This window comes from Scyliorhinus torazame, chromosome 23 (assembly GCF_047496885.1).
Source record: "Scyliorhinus torazame isolate Kashiwa2021f chromosome 23, sScyTor2.1, whole genome shotgun sequence".
Classification (NCBI taxonomy): domain Eukaryota; kingdom Metazoa; phylum Chordata; class Chondrichthyes; order Carcharhiniformes; family Scyliorhinidae; genus Scyliorhinus; species Scyliorhinus torazame.
In genome coordinates, this window is record NC_092729.1 from 53,128,378 (window position 1) to 53,141,318 (window position 12,941).

Consider the following 12,941-nt stretch of genomic DNA (forward strand, 5'->3'; position numbering starts at 1 on the left):
AGCAGCAATTCGAGCATAAACTATACGAGCAGCAGCAGTCCGAGTAGAATCAGTACCAGCAGCAGCAGTCCGTGTAGCATCAATACAAGTAGCAGCAGTCCCAGCCGAAACAGTACCAGCAGCAGCAGTCCCAACAGGAACAGTATCAGAAGCAGCAGTCCCAGCAGAAACAGTACCAGCAGAAACAGTCCCAGCAGAAACAGTACCAGCAGCAGCAGTCCGAGTAGAATGAATACAAGTAGCAGCAGTCCCAGCCGTAACAGTACCAGCAGCAGTAGTCCCAGCAGGAACAGTATCAGCAGCAGCAGTCCCAGCAGAAACAGTACCAGCAGCGGCAGTCCCAGCAGAAACAGTACCAGCAGCAGCAGTGCCAGCAGGAACTGTATCAGCAGCAGCAGTCCCAGCAGAAACAGTACCAGCAGCAGTCCGAGTAGAATCAATACAAGTAGCAGCAGTCCCATCCGAAACAGTACCAGCAGCAGTCCCAGCAGAAACAGTACCAGCAGCAGCAGTCCCAGGAGAAACAGTACCAGCAGCAGCAGTCCGAGTAGAATCAATACAAGTAGCAGCAGTCCCAGCCGAAACAGTACCAGCAGCGGCAGTCCCAGCAGAAACAGTACCAGCAGCAGCAGTCCCAGCAGGAACTGTACCAGCAGCAGCAGTCCCAGCAGAAACAGTACCAGCAGCAGCAGACCCAGCAGAAATCGTACCAGCAGCAGCAGTCCCAGCAGAAACAGTACCAGCAGCAGCAGTCCCAGCAGGAACAGTATCAGCAGCAGCAGTCCCAGCCGAAACAGTACCAGCAGCAGCAGTCCCAGCAGGAACAGTATCAGCAGCAGGAGACCCAGCAGAAACAGTACCAGCAGCAGCAGTCCGAGTAGAATCAATACAAGTAGCAGCAGTCCCAGCCGAAACAGTACCAGCAGCAGCAGTCCCAGCAGAAACAGTACCAGCAGCAGCAGTCCCAGCAGAAACAGTACCAGCAGCAGCAATTCGAGCATAAACTGTACGAGCAGCAGCAGTCCGAGTAGAATCAGTACCAGCAGCAGCAGTCCGAGTAGAATCAATACAAGTAGCAGCAGTCCCATCCGAAACAGTACCAGCAGCAGTCCCAGCAGAAACAGTACCAGCAGCAGCAGTCCCAGGAGAAACAGTACCAGCAGCAGCAGTCCGAGTAGAATCAATACAAGTAGCAGCAGTCCCAGCCGAAACAGTACCAGCAGAGCAGTCCCAGCAGAAACAGTACCAGCAGCAGCTGTCCCAGCAGGAACTGTACCAGCAGCAGCAGTCCCAGCAGAAACAGTACCAGCAGCAGCAGTCCCAGCAGAAACAGTATCAGCAGCAGCAGTCCCACCAGAAACAGTACCAGCAGCAGCAATCCCAGCAGAAACAGTACCAGCAGCAGCAGCCCCAGCAGAATCAGTATCAGCAGCAGCAGTCCCAGCATAAACAGTAACAGCAGCAACAGTCCCAGCATAAACAGTACCAGCAGCAGCAGTCCCAGCATAAACAGTACCAGCAGCAGCAGTCCCAGCAGAAACAGTACCAGCAGCAACAGTCCCAGCATAAACAGTACCAGCAGCAGCAGTCCAATTAGAATCTGTACAAGTAGCAGCAGTCCCCGAAGAAACCGCACAAGCATCTGCAGCTGCCCCAGCAGAAACAGTACCAGCAGCAGCAGTTCCAGCTGCAACAGTACCAGCAGCAGCCCCAGCTGAAACAGTACCGGTAGCAGCAGCCCTAGCAGAAACAGTACCAGAAGTAGCAGCAGTCCCAGCATAAACAGTACCAGGAGCAGCAATCCCAGCAGAAACAGTACCAGCAGCAGCCCTAGCAGAAACAGTACCAGAAGTAGCAGCCTCAGCAGAAACAGTACAAAAACAGCCCCAGAACAAACAGTACCAGCAGGAACAACCCCAGCAGAAACAGTGCCAGCATCAGCCCCAGCAGACACAGTACCAGAAGCAGCCCCGGCAGAATCAGTATAAGCAGCAAAAGCCCCAGCAGAAACAGTGCCAGCAGCAGTCCCAACAGAAAAAGTACCAGCAGCAGCAGCCCCAGCAGAAACAGTACCCGCAGCAGCAGCCCCAGCAGAAACAGTACCAGCAGCAGCAGTCCCAGCAGAAACAGTACCAGAAGCAGCCCCAGCAGAAACAGTAACAGCAGCAGCAATTCGAGCATAAACTGTACGAGCAGCAGCAGTCCGAGTAGAATCAGTACCAGCAGCAGCAGTCCGAGTAGAATCAATACAAGTAGCAGCAGTCCCAGCCGAAACTGTACCAGCAGCAGCAGTCCCAGCAGGAACAGTATCAGCAGCAGCAGTCCCAGCAGAAACAGTACCAGCAGAAAGAGTCCCAAGAGAAACAGTACCAGCAGCAGCAGTCCCAGCATAAACAGTACCAGCAGCAGCAGTCCCAGCAGAAACAGTACCAGCAGCAGCAGACCCAGCAGAAACAGTACCAGCAGCAGCAGTCCCAGCAGAAACAGTACCAGCAGCAGCAGTCCCAGCAGGAACAGTATCAGCAGCAGCAGTCCCAGCCGAAACAGTACCAGCAGCAGCAGTCCCAGCAGGAACAGTATCAGCAGCAGCAGTTCCAGCAGAAACAGTACCAGCAGCAGCAGTCCGAGTAGAATCAATACAAGTAGCAGCAGTCCCAGCCGAAACAGTACCAGCAGCAGCAGTCCCAGCAGAAACTGTACCAGCAGCAGCAGTCCCAGCAGAAACAGTACCAGCAGCAGCAATTCGAGCATAAACTGTACCAGCAGCAGCAGTCCCAGCAGAAACAGTACCAGCAGCAGCAATTCGAGCATAAACTGTACGAGCAGCAGCAGTCCGAGTAGAATCAGTACCAGCAGCAGCAGTCCGAGTAGAATCAATACAAGTAGCAGCAGTCCCAGCCGAAACAGTACCAGCAGCAGCAGTCCCAGCAGGAACAGTATCAGCAGCAGCAGTCCCACCAGAAACAGTACCAGCAGAAACAGTCCCAGCGGAAACAGTACCAGCAGCAGCAGTCCGAGTAGAATGAATACAAGTAGCAGCAGTCCCAGCCGAAACAGTACCAGCAGCAGTAGTCCCAGCAGGAACAGTATCAGCAGCAGCAGTCCTAGCAGAAACAGTACCAGCAGCAGCAGTCCCAGCATAAACAGTACCAGCAGCAGCAGCCCCAGCAGATACTGGGTCAGCAGTAGCAGTCCCAGCAGAAACAGTACCAGAATCAGCCCCAGCAGACACAGTACCAGCAGCAGTCCCAGCAGAAACAGTACCAGCAGCAGCAGACCCAGCCGAAACAGTACCAGCAGCAGCAGTCCCAGCAGAAATAGTACCAGCAGCAGCAGTCCCAGCAGAAACAGTACCAGCAGCAGCAATTCGAGCATAAACTGTACGAGCAGCAGCAGCCCGAGTAGAATCAGTACCAGCAGCAGCAGTCCGAGTAGAATCAATACAAGTAGCAGCAGTCCCAGCCGAAACAGTACCAGCAGCAGCAGTCCCAGCAGGAACAGTATCAGCAGCAGCAGTCCCAGCAGAAACAGTACCAGCAGAAACTGTCCCAGCAGAAACAGTACCAGCAGCAGCAGTCCCAGCATAAACTGTACCAGCAGCAGCAGTCCCAGCAGAAACAGTACCAGCAGCAGCAGACCCAGCAGAAACAGTACCAGCAGCAGCAGTCCCAGCAGAAACAGTACCAGCAGCAGCAGTCCCAGCAGGAACAGTATCAGCAGCAGCAGTCCCAGCCGAAACAGTACCAGCAGCAGCAGTCCCAGCAGGAACAGTATCAGCAGCAGCAGCCCCAGCAGAAACAGTACCAGCAGCAGCAGTCCGAGTAGAATCAATACAAGTAGCAGCAGTCCCAGCCGAAACAGTACCAGCAGCAGCAGTCCCAGCAGAAACAGTACCAGCAGCAGCAGTCCCAGCAGGAACAGTACCAGCAGCAGCAATTCGAGCATAAACTATACGAGCAGCAGCAGTCCGAGTAGAATCAATACCAGCAGCAGCAGTCCGAGTAGAATCAATACAAGTAGCAGCAGTCCCAGCCGAAACAGTACCAGCAGCAGCAGCCCCAGCAGGAACAGTATCAGCAGCAGCAGTCCCAGCAGAAACAGTACCAGCAGAAACATTCCCAGCAGAAACAGTACCAGCAGCAGCAGTCCGAGTAGAATGAATACAAGTAGCAGCAGTCCCAGCAGAAACAGTACCAGCAGCAGTAGTCCCAGCAGGAACAGTATCAGCAGCAGCAGTCCCAGCATAAACTGTACCAGCAGCGGCAGTCCCAGCAGAAACAGTACCAGCAGCAGCAGTGCCAGCAGGAACTGTATCAGCAGCAGCAGTCCCAGCAGAAACAGTACCAGCAGCAGCAGTCCGAGTAGAATCAATACAAGTAGCAGCAGTCCCATCCGAAACAGTACCAGCAGCAGTCACAGCAGAAACAGTAGCAGCAGCAGCAGTCCCAGGAGAAACAGTACCAGCAGCAGCAGTCCGAGTAGAATCTATACAAGTAGCAGCAGTCCCAGCCGAAACAGTACCAGCAGCGGCAGTCCCAGCAGAAACAGTACCAGCAGCAGCAGTCCCAGCAGGAACTGTACCAGCAGCAGCAGTCCCAGCAGAAACAGTACCAGCAGCAGCAGACCCAGCAGAAATCGTACCAGCAGCAGCAGTCCCAGCAGAAACAGTACCTTGCAGCAGCAGTCCCAGCAGAAACAGTATCAGCAGCAGCAGTCCCAGCCGAAACAGTACCAGCAGCAGCAGTCCCAGCAGGAACAGTATCAGCAGCAGCAGACCCAGCAGAAACAGTACCAGCAGCAGCAGTCCGAGTAGAATCAATACAAGTAGCAGCAGTCCCAGCCGAAACAGTACCAGCAGCAGCACTCCCAGCAGAAACAGTACCAGCAGCAGCAGTCCCAGCAGAAACAGTACCAGCAGCAGCAATTCGAGCATAAACTGTACGAGCAGCAGCAGTCCGAGTAGAATCAGTACCAGCAGCAGCAGTCCGAGTAGAATCAATACAAGTAGCAGCAGTCCCATCCGAAACAGTACCAGCAGCAGTCCCAGCAGAAACAGTACCAGCAGCAGCAGTCCCAGGAGAAACAGTACCAGCAGCAGCAGTCCGAGTAGAATCAATACAAGTAGCAGCAGTCCCAGCCGAAACAGTACCAGCAGCGGCAGTCCCAGCAGAAACAGTACCAGCAGCAGCAGTCCCAGCAGGAACTGTACCAGCAGCAGCAGTCCCAGCAGAAACAGTACCAGCAGCAGCAGACCCAGCAGAAACAGTACCAGCAGCAGCAGTCCCAGCAGAAACAGTACCAGCAGCAGCAGTCCCAGCAGGAACAGTATCAGCAGCAGCAGTCCCAGCCGAAACAGTACCAGCAGCAGCAGTCCCAGCAGGAACAGTATCAGCAGCAGCAGCCCCAGCAGAAACAGTACAAGCAGCAGCAGTCCGAGTAGAATCAATACAAGCAGCAGCAGTCCCAGCCGAAACAGTACCAGCAGCAGCAGTCCCAGCAGAAACAGTACCAGCAGCAGCAGTCCCAGCAGAAACAGTACCAGCAGCAGCAATTCGAGCATAAACTGTACGAGCAGCAGCAGTCCGAGTAGAATCAGTACCAGCAGCAGCAGTCCGAGCAGAATCAATTCAAGTAGCAGCAGTCCCAGCCGAAACAGTACCAGCAGCAGCAGTCCCAGCAGGAACAGTATCAGCAGCAGCAGTCCCAGCAGAAAGAGTACCAGCAGAAACAGTCCCAGCAGAAACAGTACCAGCAGCAGCAGTCCGAGTAGAATGAATACAAGTAGCAGCAGTCCCAGCCGAAACAGTACCAGCAGCAGTAGTCCCAGCAGGAACAGTATCAGCAGCAGCAGTCCCAGCAGAAACAGTACCAGCAGCGGCAGTCCCAGCAGAAACAGTACCAGTAGCAGCAGTCCCAGCAGGAACTGTATCAGCAGCAGTCCCAGCACAAACAGTACCAGCAGCAGTTAGAGTCGAATCAATACAAGTAGCAGCAGTCCCATCCGAAACAGTACCAGCAGCAGCAGTCCCAGCAGAAACAGTACCAGCAGCAGCAGTCCCAGGAGAAACAGTACCAGCAGCAGCAGTCCGAGTAGAATCAATACAAGTTGCAGCAGTCCCACCCGAAACAGTACCAGCAGCAGCAGTCCCAGCAGAAACAGTATAAGCAGCAGTAGTCCCAGCAGAAACAGTGCCAGCAGTAGCAGTCCCAGCAGAAACAGTACCAGCAGCAGTCCCAGCAGAAACAGTATCAGCAGCAGCAGTCTCAGCAGAAACAGTACCAGCAGCAACAGTCCCAGCAGAAACAGTATCAGCAGCAGCAGTCCCAGCAGAAACAGTACCAGCAGCAGCAATCCCAGCAGAAACAGTACCAGCAGCAGCAGCCCCAGCAGAATCAGTATCAGCCGCAGTCCCAGCATAAACAGTAACAGCAGCAACAGTCCCAGCATAAACAGTACCGGCGGCAGCAGTCCTAGCATAAACAGTATCAGCAGCAGCAGTCCCAGCAGAAACAGTACCAGCAGCAACAGTCCCAGCATAAACAGTACCAGCAGCAGCAGTCCAATTAGAATCTGTACAAGTAGCAGCAGTCCCCGAAGAAACCGCACAAGCATCTGCAGCAGCCCCAGCAGAAACAGTACCAGCAGCAGCAGTCCCAGCTGAAACAGTACCAGCAGCAGCCCCAGCTGCAACAGTACCAGTAGCAGCAGCCCTAGCAGAAACAGTACCAGAAGTAGCAGCAGTCCCAGCATAAACAGTACCAGTAGCAGCAAACCCAGCAGAAACAGTACCAGCAGCAGCAGCCCTAGCAGAAACAGTACCAGGAGTAGCAGCCTCAGCAGAAACAGTACAGAAACAGCCCCAGAACAAACAGTACCAGCAGGAACAACCCCAGCAGAAACAGTGCCAGCAGCAGCCCCAGCAGGCACAGTACCAGAAGCAGCCCCGGCAGAATCAGTATTAGCAGCAAAAGCCCCAGCAGAAACAGTGCCAGCAGCAGTCCCAACAGAAAAAGTACCAGCAGCAGCAGCCCCAGCAGAAACAGTACCCGCAGCAGCAGCCCCAGCAGAAACAGTACCAGCAGCAGCAGTCCCAGCAGAAACAGTACCAGAAGCAGCCCCAGCAGAAACAGTACCAGCAGCAGCAATTCGAGCATAAACTGTACGAGCAGCAGCAGTCCGAGTAGAATCAGTACCAGCAGCAGCAGTCCGAGTAGAATCAATACAAGTAGCAGCAGTCCCAGCCGAAACTGTACCAGCAGCAGCAGTCCCAGCAGGAACAGTATCGGCAGCAGCAGTCCCAGCAGAAACAGTACCAGCAGAAAGAGTCCCAAGAGAAACAGTACCAGCAGCAGCAGTCCCAGCATAAACAGTACCAGCAGCAGCAGTCCCAGCAGAAACAGTACCAGCAGCAGCAGACCCAGCAGAAACAGTACCAGCAGCAGCAGTCCAGCAGAAACAGTACCAGCAGCAGCAGTCCCAGCAGGAACAGTATCAGCAGCAGCAGTCCCAGCCGAAACAGTACCAGCAGCAGCAGTCCCAGCAGGAACAGTATCAGCAGCAGCAATTCGAGCATAAACTGTACGAGCAGCAGCAGTCCGAGTAGAATCAGTACCAGCAGCAGCAGTCCGAGTAGAATCAATACAAGTAGCAGCAGTCCCAGCCGAAACAGTACCAGCAGCAGCAGTCCCAGCAGGAACAGTATCAGCAGCAGCAGTCCCAGCAGAAACAGTACCAGCAGAAACAGTCCCAGCAGAAAGAGTACCAGCAGCAGCAGTCCGAGTAGAATGAATACAAGTAGCAGCAGTCCCAGCCGAAACAGTACCAGCAGCAGTAGTCCCAGCAGAAACAGTACCAGCAGCAGCAGTCCGAGTAGAATCAATACAAGTAGCAGCAGTCCCTGCCGAAACAGTACCAGCAGCAGCAGTCCCAGCAGAAACAGTACCAGCAGCAGCAGTCCCAGGAGAAACAGTACCAGCAGCAGCAGTCCGAGTAGAATCAATACAAGTTGCAGCAGTCCCACCCGAAACAGTACCAGCAGCAGCAGTCCCAGCAGAAACAGTATAAGCAGCAGTAGTCCCAGCAGAAACAGTGCCAGCAGTAGCAGTCCCAGCAGAAACAGTACCAGCAGCATTCCCAGCAGAAACAGTATCAGCAGCAGCAGTCTCAGCAGAAACAGTACCGGCAGCAACAGTCCCAGCAGAAACAGTATCAGCAGCAGCAGTCCCAGCAGAAACAGTACCAGCAGCAGCAATCCCAGAAGAAACAGTACCAGCAGCAGCAGCCCCAGCAGAATCAGTATCAGCAGCAGTCCCAGCATAAACAGTAACAGCAGCAACAGTCCCAGCATAAACAGTACCAGAAGTAGCAGCAGTCCCAGCATAAACAGTACCAGTAGCAGCAATCCCAGCAGAAACAGTACCAGCAGCAGCAGCCCTAGCAGAAACAGTACCAGGAGTAGCAGCCTCAGCAGAAACAGTACAGAAACAGCCCCAGAACAAACAGTACCAGCAGGAACTACCCCAGCAGAAACAGTGCCAGCAGCAGCCCCAGCATACACAGTACCAGAAGCAGCCCCGGCAGAATCAGTATTAGCAGCAAAAGCCCCAGCAGAAACAGTGCCAGCAGCAGTCCCAACAGAAAAAGAACCAGCAGCAGCAGCCCCAGCAGAAACAGTACCCGCAGCAGCAGACCCAGCAGAAACAGTACCAGCAGCAGCAGTCCCAGCAGAAACAGTACCAGAAGCAGCCCCAGCAGAAACAGTACCAGCAGCAGCAATTCGAGCATAAACTGTACGAGCAGCAGCAGTCCGAGTAGAATCAGTACCAGCAGCAGCAGTCCGATTAGAATCAATACAAGTAGCAGCAGTCCCAGCCGAAACTGTACCAGCAGCAGCAGTCCCAGCAGGAACAGTATCGGCAGCAGCAGTCCCAGCAGAAACAGTACCAGCAGAAAGAGTCCCAACAGAAACAGTAACAGCAGCAGCAGTCCCAGCATAAACAGTACCAGCAGCAGCAGTCCCAGCAGAAACAGTACCAGCAGCAGCAGACCCAGCAGAAACAGTACCAGCAGCAGCAGTCCAGCAGAAACAGTACCAGCAGCAGCAGTCCCAGCAGGAACAGTATCAGCAGCAGCAGTCCCAGCCGAAACAGTACCAGCAGCAGCAGTCCCAGCAGGAACAGTATCAGCAGCAGCAGTCCCAGCAGAAACAGTACCAGCAGCAGCAGTGCGAGTAGAATCAATACAAGTAGCCGCAGTCCCAGCCGAAACAGTACCAGCAGCAGCAGTCCCAGCAGAAACAGTACCAGCAACAGCAGTCCCAGCAGAAACAGTACCAGCAGCAGCAATTCGAGCATAAACTGTACGAGCAGCAGCAGTCCGAGTAGAATCAGTACCAGCAGCAGCAGTCCGAGTAGAATCAATACAAGTAGCAGCAGTCCCAGCCGAAACAGTACCAGCAGCAGCAGTCCCAGCAGGAACAGTATCAGCAGCAGCAGTCCCAGCAGAAACAGTACCAGCAGAAACAGTCCCAGCAGAAACAGTACCAGCAGCAGCAGTCCGAGTAGAATGAATACAAGTAGCAGCAGTCCCTGCCGACACAGTACCAGCAGCGGCAGTCCCAGCAGAAACAGTACCAGCAGCAGCAGTCCCAGCAGGAACTGTATCAGCAGCAGCAGTCCCAGCAGAAACAGTACCAGCAGCAGAAGTCCGAGTAGAATAAATACAAGTAGCAGCAGTCCCAGCCGAAACAGAACCAGCAGCAGCAGTCCCAGCAGAAACAGTACCAGCAGCAGCAGTCCCAGGAGATACAGTACCTGTAGCAGCAGTCCCAGCCGAAACAGTACCAGCAGCAGCAGTCCCAGCAGAAACAGTATAAGCAGCAGTAGTCCCAGCAGAAACAGTGCCAGTAGTAGCAGTCCCAGCAGAAACAGTACCAGCAGCAGTCCCAGCAGAAACAGTATCAGCAGCAGCAGTCCCAGCAGAAACAGTACCAGCAGCAGCAGTCCCAGCAGAAACAGTACCAGCAGCAGCAGCCCCAGCAGAATCAGTATCAGCAGCAGCAGTCCCAGCATAAACAGTAACTGCAGCAACAGTCCCAGCATAAACAGTTCCAGCAGCAGCAGTCCCAGCATAAACAGTATCAGCAGCAGCAGTCCCAGCAGAAACAGTACCAGCAGCAACAGTCCCAGCAAAACAGTACCAGCAGCAGCAGTCCAATTAGAATCTGTATAAGTAGCAGCAGTCCCCGAAGAAACCGCACAAGCATCTGCAGCAGCCCCAGCAGAAACAGTACCAGCATCAGCAGTCCCAGCTGAAACAGTACCAGCAGCAGCCCCAGCTAAAACAGTACCAGTAGCAGCAGCCCTAGCAGAAACAGTACCAGAAGTAGCAGCAGTCCCAGCATAAACAGTACCAGTAGCAGCAGCCCTAGCAGAAACAGTACCAGCAGCAGCAGTCCTAGCAGAAACAGTACCAGAAGTAGCAGCCTCAGCAGAAACAGTACAAAAACAGCCCCAGAACAAACAGTACCAGCAGGAACAACCCCAGCAGAAACAGTGCCAGCAGCAGCCCCAGCAGACACAGTACCAGAAGCAGCCCCGGCAGAATCAGTATCAGCAGCAAAAGCCTCAGCAGAAAAGGTACCAGCAGCAGCAGCCCCAGCATAAACAGTACCAGCAGCTGCCCCAGCAGAAACAGTACCAGAAGCAGCCCCAGTAGGAACAGTACCAGAAACAGCTTCAGCAGAAACAGTACCAGCTGGAGCAACACCAGCAGAAACACTGCCAGCAGCAAATGTCCCAGCAAAACAGTACCAGCAGCAGTAGTCCCAACAGAAACAGTACTAACAGCAGTTGTCCCAAAAGAAAAAGTACCAGCTGCAGTGGCAAATAGTGTTGAGGATTGTTAGAGGATACAACAGCACATAGTTAGGTTGGAGACTTTGGCAGAGAAATAGAAAATGAAGTTTAATCCAGACAAATGTGAGGGAATGCATTTTGGCAGACATAATGTATCGGGGAAATATACCGTAAATGGCAAAACATTTAGGAATATTGAAAGTCAGAGAGATCTGGCTGTGCAGGTCCACAGATATTTGAAAGTATCAACACAAGTGGACAACATAGTCAAGAAAGCATACAGAATGCTAGCCTTCATTGGGCGGGGTATCGAGTCTAAAACAGGCAAGTCATGCTGCAGTTGTATAGAACATTTGTAAGGCCGCACTTGGAATATTTCGCACAATGCTGGTTGCCACACTACCAGAAGGATATGGAGGCTTTGCAATGGATGCAGAGGAGGTTTATCATAATGTTGCCTGGTCTGGAATGTGCTAACTGTGCGGTGAGGCTGGATAGATGGGGACTGTTTTCATTTGAACAGCGGAGGTTGAGGGCTGACCTGATAGATGTCTAAAAGATTATGCGCTGCATGGATAGAGTTGATGGGCAGACACTATTTCTCATGGTGGAGGGTGCAGTATCCAGGGGACATAGGTTTAAGGTCCGTGGGCTATATGCAGGGGAGATGTGCGAGGCAGGTGTTTTGTACACAGAGGGTGGTGAGTGCCTGGAACGCGTTGCCAGGGGAGGTTGTGGAAGCAGATACATTAACGGCGTTCAAAAGGCATCTTGACAAATACATAGATAGGATGGGTATAGAGGGATTCCGCACAAAAAAGTGTTTAGGGTTTTGACCAAGATTGGTATCATGACCGGTACAGGCTTGGAGGGCCTGTTCCTGTGCTGTGTTGTTCTTTGTAGTCGTCCATGAATCAGCACACACAGCATTATATGCACTTCCTACATGGAAAATAATCGTTTGTTAGGTAACCAGATGCAAACTGTACAAAATAGTGCAGGTGTCGTCTCACCAAGGTTATGCACAGTTGCAGTGAGATATCCTTACTCCTGTACTCACGCTTTCTTGAAATGATGGCCAACATACCATTTGCCAATTTACCCATTAGCGGGACCTGCATGCATGTTTTCAGTGACGGGTGTATGAGGATACCCAGTTCTCTTTCCACCTCAACATTGCCCAAATCTATCTCCATTTAAATACTACTCTTCCGTTCTGTTCCTCTGTCCCACGTGGTAATTTCACGTTCATCCACGTTATGCTTGGCCATCCATTCAACTTGTCTACATCACTCCGAAGTCTCTCAACGTCCTCCTCATCACTCACATTCCCACCAAGTTTATTGTCGTCAGAAAACTTGAAAACATTGCATCTGTTTCCTTTAACCAAATAGCTGAAGTATGTTGTGAATAGACAGTGCCCAAGAACTGATCCCTGCGGACGCCACTAGTCATCAGCTGCCATGGGGGCAAAGGCCCATTTCTTCCTACTCTCTGTCCTTTGTCTCTCATCAGTTCTCAATACACGCTAATATATTATCTCCAACCTCGTATGCTTCAATATTTCAAAGTGACAGCGTATTTCCGATTTTATAAACACTTTTATTTCAAAACATGCGAGCTGGCAATGATGGCGTTTGCGTGACCAGCAAGACTGAACGTACAAGAAACATTCTCATTTGTATAGTTAATTAACCTGTTAGAAATCGGCCAATATTTGGAATGTGGAAACTCAATGTCAGAAACGAACTGTGTGAAACAACTCAATGTCGCAATCTGTTTATTGGCTAACAGAAAGATAACTGATGTTGCAACTTCAATTTCCCTGCGGTGATCCAAGATGGGATAACTGAAAAGCTTCCGTCATAAAGCACCTCACAAGTTAACAGCAAGGCATTAACTGCAGCCGGAAGGATCCTATCAATTCACAGTGAAGATGCTGGAAATATTTGCAAGTATCAGCAAAGTCTTTTACACGTCCCTTGTTTTTATTGGTGTTCCTGGTAAGTGTTCCTGGTAAGTTACTCTGCTCAGCGCAGTTGTTTAAATCTTTGATTGAGATTCTCCGGTTTTACACTGTCAAT

The 12,941-nt window shown here is 52.2% G+C and overlaps 1 protein-coding gene across 1 annotated transcript; it reads left to right on the forward strand.

Moving 5' to 3' along the window:
- On the forward strand, positions 1 to 12,691 carry LOC140399556 (uncharacterized; the record flags this gene model as incomplete). Its single annotated transcript, XM_072489099.1, is given in 6 exon segments — positions 1 to 71; positions 198 to 1,179; positions 2,456 to 3,178; positions 4,258 to 4,310; positions 5,216 to 6,636; positions 12,561 to 12,691. Coding segments are annotated over 6 exon segments (3,381 nt in total), but the record flags the coding sequence as incomplete, so codon positions are not given.
- Positions 12,692 to 12,941: the final 250 nt, after the last annotated feature.